We start from the raw sequence: 5558 nt of genomic DNA, 5'->3' as shown, positions 1-5558 counted from the left end.
GGTATTCGCTCTCGACGAGGGATTGCTGGGCAATGTGTGTTATTATTTCTCGCGGGCATCGAGGGATGCTGCAAACGTCGATGCCGTTGCGACTTTCAGCAGACTCACGTCAACACCCATAAACTCAGTATTTGGCTCGCTCGAATGACGTGATGCCTTCAGATTCGCTCATATTAGATGCAATCATTGATATATGATGCTCCATTCTTTCGTATTTTTCATGATAACAGTACAGTTCAGGCTAGCTCATATGATAATTCTGTCGGTTGTGATACAACAGAGCAACGCAATGGCAGAAATGTTATCATTAGAACAGCGCATAGGCAGAAGTGAAATCGCATCGCAATGTCAAATTCCTTTGCCCGAGGGTTAATTCTATGTATCGGATCGGAGTCCGTCCTGGTAAAAGCAAGCGCAGTACTCGCTTTGGATGGCATTGCAAAACCTCGCGAAAAACGTCAAGTTCATTCCGGTTTCGACCATTTTTGTTCACAACCATCGAGGAGGGATAAAGTTTGGTGACAATCGTCGAGGTTTGGAAAAAGCACGATGTAATAACTCTCGAAATTGCAGAGAATTCAACGCCACCAACCTGTAAAGATGGATAGAGATCATCCACTCGTTTTTGTTCCAGTGCTCGTGGTTCATTTCAGGGATCGTTCTCCAATGCACTGTAAACAGGTTGATGGGGACCTTGAGCTGGTACAGCAGTAACACGATCGAATTCGCAGCAAAACCTAGCAAGGACAAATTGATTGCGCTTTACAGGTGCAACATGTCCTGTGCACTCTGGCATGTCCAGAAACCACTGTTCAATGTCAGCTCACTTTAGCCCAAATCCGGTCTCAAACGAACGATTGTTTCAACTCTGTAGCGCAGGGGTGTGCATCATCCACCGCAGCGCAACGAAAGTCGGAAGAACTTAGTCGAGATTATCATGGCTTGCATTGGTGCAAGTGTGCAGAGAGAGTGTTTGGTGTTCATGGAGGATGAGCTCGGATCCCCGTCGAATGCGAACGCATCAAGGTCACATTATTTTATGTTTTTAGCCAATCACGCGCGACGAGATTTTCGATGGGATGGAAGCGGCGACCTGGCGAAGGACGATCGAGGAAACTGGAGAGGTGAACCAAAATGCGACGCCGCGCCTTGCTAATGTGGCGCCGTAGGTTCAAAGATCAGCTTGCATGGAAGGACGAGATATCGTCAGCATTAGCTGACATTCACAAGGAGCAGTGTCGTGCAGCCCCCGCTGCATCGACTCACTTGCAATTGCACCGCCGGCCTCTGCAGCTCTTGCCGAGGTCTACTCCATCAGAAGCAGTCACCGCTAAGCACTCTGGTTCCGTTTGTCTAAGTAACGAAGAGATTCGCCATATCTTTGCGGCCGAGCATCGCAACGTTCTCATGTTCAAACCGTCAACCCTCGTCGATCGGTACACGTAACCACACAGCGTCCTCGGGCATCGATTCATCCTCATCGTTAGATGCTTGCACGTCATCGCGAAGTATTTCGATCGGTACCCTGCCGACGACGACTACGTCGTGGAGGCCATGCATCATGGCATGTCTCCTGATCTCCACCATCGGTTGTCGATTTTGAGCACGTGGTATGAAACCATGACCGCCGACAACGCGGCGTTCGTGTGCATTCCCACGACTCAATCATTGTGTCTCGGCCAGTTGAACGTTGACGCGTTTGTCTTGCCTCTGATAACTCCTCAAGTGTCGACGGCGAGGGCGGACTCTGTCAGTAGCGATGCCGAATCGTGGGAAGACTTGCCAGACATTTTGATGACCTGGACTGGATGTCCTCACCTCGAAGAGCTCGAGTTAGTGGCGTGCTATGAGATATCCATCGCATGCCTCGAGTACGGAATCGCATGTTTCGCGTGGCTAACACTGGCCCAGGGAATGTACGAACTTGACCAAGTTGTCCCTTGTGGACTGCTCGGCCTTCAATGCTGTCGACACCGACCTACTCATGCACTTGCCTCGAAGACTGCAGAGTCTCAGCCTCGTCGGGTGCACGTGGCTCTCGAACAAGATGCTGATGGCGCTGCTGCGCGTGGCCAGTGCGACAATGCTCTCACTGCGATATGTTCGCGTGTGGGGGTGCTGCCGTGTCTCTCTCGTGGTCGAGCAAGCCTGGGCGGCAGATTTGCCTCAAGTTCACCTCGATGTGAAGCAGCCACCGCACACATAAGCCACTATCCATTGAATGCATGCCTCATGATGAATCTACAAGAACAAGCAAACAAGCGCTAACGTCAAGTGCTGTGGTTACTATTGCTGTGAGCTTGTGGGAACCCGAGGACGAAGGGAAACCCCGTGCGAGGATGCTGACCAGCACTGGCCGAACAGGGATCATCGAACCATGCAGGAAAACGTCAAGGGCGCGGCGCCATGTCGATCACACCTCCATTGCCCACAGATTCAAATCGTGACGATGACATACGCATAATTCAAATCGTATCCGTATATTCACATCGCCGTGCAAGTATATTTTGTTGGCGATTGCATTGTGATGGAGGCTCAAGGTGCCGCCGCATTGCAAGTCCTGCGCATGACGGACTTGGTTGTCCTGATTTGCGATTTCCAGCAGGGAAAGTACCCGCATCTCGGCCCTCTTCTGTCGTGCTGCATCGACCCTCAAACGTTCAAGGTGGACGATTGGTATTACGTGAAGCATATGGGATCGGAGCCGCTCCGCCGATTCGACGAAGTCTTTCAAGCAGGGTTTGCGATCTACGGTCATGCGGGACTGCGACGCCTGTTGTCCCAGGAAAAGAGGTCCATGTCCATCATCCTGTCAGCTTATGCGGCGTTTTCTGGCAATGTCGACCTCCTCATGTATTTGTGCGACCGCGAGTTGGTGTACTCGAATCGATTTGTCGTCGACACGGCGGCGTTGCAAGGGCATTTGAACATCTTACGATGTCTGCACGAACGCAATCTATGTGGATTCACATCGCGTACCATGGACGCCGCTGCACACAACGGCCATCTCGACATCATTCGCTTTCTTCATACGACGCGAATGGAAGGTGCTTCGAAGAACGCCATGACCTGGGCTGCGCGCAATGGTCATTTGGAAGTTGTTCAATTTCTGCATGCGTATCGCCGTGAAGGGTGCAGCGTTGGTGCAATGGACTGGTCCGCAACGTATGGGCACTTGGACGTTGTCGAATTTTTGCATGTTCATCGGTTAGAAGGCGGGACGGTCGAAGCCATGGACGGCGCCGCAGCCCATGGCCACTTGCACGTGGTCAAGTTCTTGCACGCCCATCGCCGCGCGGACGGCATGACGGCGCAGGCAATGAACGGCGCATCAGCCAATGGCCACCTCGAAGTCGTGGAGTTTCTCCATCACGTCGCCAACGCCCCTTGTACGACCGCCGCGATGGACAATGCTGCTGCTTATGGACATTTGAAGGTTGTGCAGTTCCTCCACGCCCATCGGCGCGAAGGATGCACCACTCGTGCAATGGACGACGCTGCACGAAACGGACACTTGGAAGTAGTCCAGTTTTTGCACTTGCATCGAACAGAAGGCGCGACGACAGCGGCCATCAACAGAGCAGCGCAGAATGGTCACTTGGCTGTTGTCAAGTACCTCCATACAAGTCGAAACGAAGGATGGACCAACGAAGCGTTCGAGCACCGCGAGGAAGTGAACCGTCATGTCGATGTCGTCGCCTATTTAAACAGCGCCCCCCGTCGGGAGGATTAAGTTGGAAGAATTGAGTTATCCTTAAATCCTGCTGTCGCCTTGGTGTCACAACAGACACAAGCGATGAAGATTACTATGAACAGAGCGATCTACTTTATCGAACACTGTACGAAAACGCACGAGGTCCTGCATTCACACAACGCCACCTGAATTGTGGCAAGCTGTGCCCACCCATGTAGCCATGCTTCAAGTGACACTGCGCTTGTATATTTCAATGGATATGACTCGTCTGTGATAATCACGTCGGGTTCATTGACGCAGCTTCAGGGAGTCTCCGCGTCAGATAAAGAGGTGCCGGGGCTTTGTCAAAGAGCAAGCCGTGCCTTTTGACTCACTACGGATGAAGGTCGTGTTGCGCCACCGCAGCGCGATATCCAACCGTGTCCAACTGCACCCAGCGTATCTCTACTACTATAGTAGTTCATCGTAGACATTGGTTCAAGCATAGCCTGATAACTACAGTACCAGACCTCTTTTTCGCGTTGAAAAAGTTTGGTCATACTGGGGCTCGAACTCAGGACCCTGGCGTTATTACAGTCTGATGCGAAAAGTTAGGACATACCACGTTTCGTTGCAGAACTCATGATTTATTCGGAGTTATAAACTCCTGAAAGTATCGTTTTATTCGTGCTACAATCAGGAATGTTTCAAACCCAATTGTGTAGAATTCCGCATACAGATTCAGAAGAAAATGCAAAAATACTTGTTTTGAGCATGTGCAAAACAATAGGCCACATTTGAAAATTCCCGCCCATCATCGATTTCAAGGGCTCCACGTACATTCTCTAGACTTCATTTAACAAGTGACAGCCTCGGGAGCTGATCTACACAGCCGCATGGGACGCTCGTCTCAGCTCACAGAGTTCGAGCGTGGCCAAATTGATGTGTGCGTCGATCTTGGGCTCAGCCTGAACCAGACTGCCCAGTTCGTGAAACGGAGCCGCCACGCTATGCAAAACTACCTTGCGGACCCCATGTCGTACGGCCAACGCTTCAGAGGAGGCCGCCCTTCAAAGTTGAGCCAAAGAGACGAGCGCCGAATTTTTCTTGTCATGGCAAAAGATCCTAAAAGTTGCGCAAAAGTTAAGCATGACCTTGAACTCCACGTTCACCGTACGACCATATTAAGGCTAATGAACTCGTCAAAAAAGTTCGACTACATCAAGATGAACAAAAAGCCCAAAGTCACAGAAACGCACATGGAGAACCGTTGTCGTTGGACCGAAAAGCACGTAGACTTGGGGTGGCAAGGGTGGGCCGAAATTTTGTTTTCCGATGAAAAAAAGTGGAACCTGGATGGCTCCGACGGCCTAAAGTACTATTGGCACTGCGTTGGGCGCGAAAGAAGACTGTATTTAGCCGACAAAATGGTGGGGGCTCTGTGATGGTCTGGGGTGGAATCTGGGCGGACGGCAACAGCGAGCCTGCCTTTCTCGAGGGGCGCCAGAATTCCGGCGACTACATCGATACACTGTCCAACTACATGCTTCCATCGGCTCACGAGCGTTTTGGCTACGACTTCGTTTTTCAGCATGACAATGCTTCGATTCACGCGTCGAAAAACAAAGGCGTTTCTTGTCGACAACGACATCTGGGTCTTGGACTGGCCTGCACTGTCCCCAGACCTCAACCCCATTGAGAATGTCTGGGGATACCTTGTCCAGAAGGTGTATGCGAATGGGAAACAATACAACTCAACGCATGAGTTAAAAGAAGCAATTTTGTTTCATTGGAACTCTTTGTCACCTTGCTACCTCGAAGGGCTCGTTCGAAGCATGAAAACCCGCTGCATTGGTGTTTTGAAGTCCTCAGGAAAGCCCATTAA

At 51.0% G+C, this 5558-nt stretch overlaps 2 protein-coding genes across 2 annotated transcripts; both read left to right on the top strand.

Moving 5' to 3' along the window:
- Positions 1-1057: 1057 nt before the first annotated feature.
- On the top strand, positions 1058-2255 carry H310_02453 (hypothetical protein). The gene is made up of 4 exons (XM_008865962.1): positions 1058-1124; positions 1170-1436; positions 1488-1871; positions 1912-2255. Exons 1-4 carry the CDS (start codon positions 1075-1077, stop codon positions 2204-2206), a joined length of 996 nt encoding a protein of 331 aa, XP_008864184.1. The 5' UTR covers positions 1058-1074; the 3' UTR covers positions 2207-2255.
- Positions 2256-2482: 227 nt separating this feature from the next.
- On the top strand, positions 2483-3765 carry H310_02452 (hypothetical protein). The gene has a single exon (XM_008865961.1). It carries the CDS (start codon positions 2528-2530, stop codon positions 3731-3733), a length of 1206 nt encoding a protein of 401 aa, XP_008864183.1. The 5' UTR covers positions 2483-2527; the 3' UTR covers positions 3734-3765.
- Positions 3766-5558: the final 1793 nt, after the last annotated feature.

The sequence above is a fragment of the Aphanomyces invadans genome (genome assembly GCF_000520115.1).
Source record: "Aphanomyces invadans strain NJM9701 unplaced genomic scaffold supercont1.3, whole genome shotgun sequence".
In the NCBI taxonomy this organism is placed as follows: Eukaryota; Oomycota; class Saprolegniomycetes; order Saprolegniales; family Verrucalvaceae; genus Aphanomyces; species Aphanomyces invadans.
The sequence above is the reverse complement of the archived record's forward strand: the minus strand, read 5'-3'. Positions and strand labels throughout refer to the sequence as shown.

Excerpts from the sequence above, each read along its gene's own strand:
- H310_02453 (XM_008865962.1), top strand. The coding sequence starts at position 1,075 with ATGGGATGGAAGCGGCGACCTGGCGAAGGACGATCGAGGAAACTGGAG. Across the intron at positions 1,125-1,169 it reads CGATCGAGGAAACTGGAGAG|GTTCAAAGATCAGCTTGCAT; the intron begins GTGAACCAAAAT and ends GTGGCGCCGTAG. Across the intron at positions 1,437-1,487 it reads CCGTCAACCCTCGTCGATCG|ATGCTTGCACGTCATCGCGA; the intron begins GTACACGTAACC and ends CCTCATCGTTAG.
- H310_02452 (XM_008865961.1), top strand. The coding sequence starts at position 2,528 with ATGGAGGCTCAAGGTGCCGCCGCATTGCAAGTCCTGCGCATGACGGAC.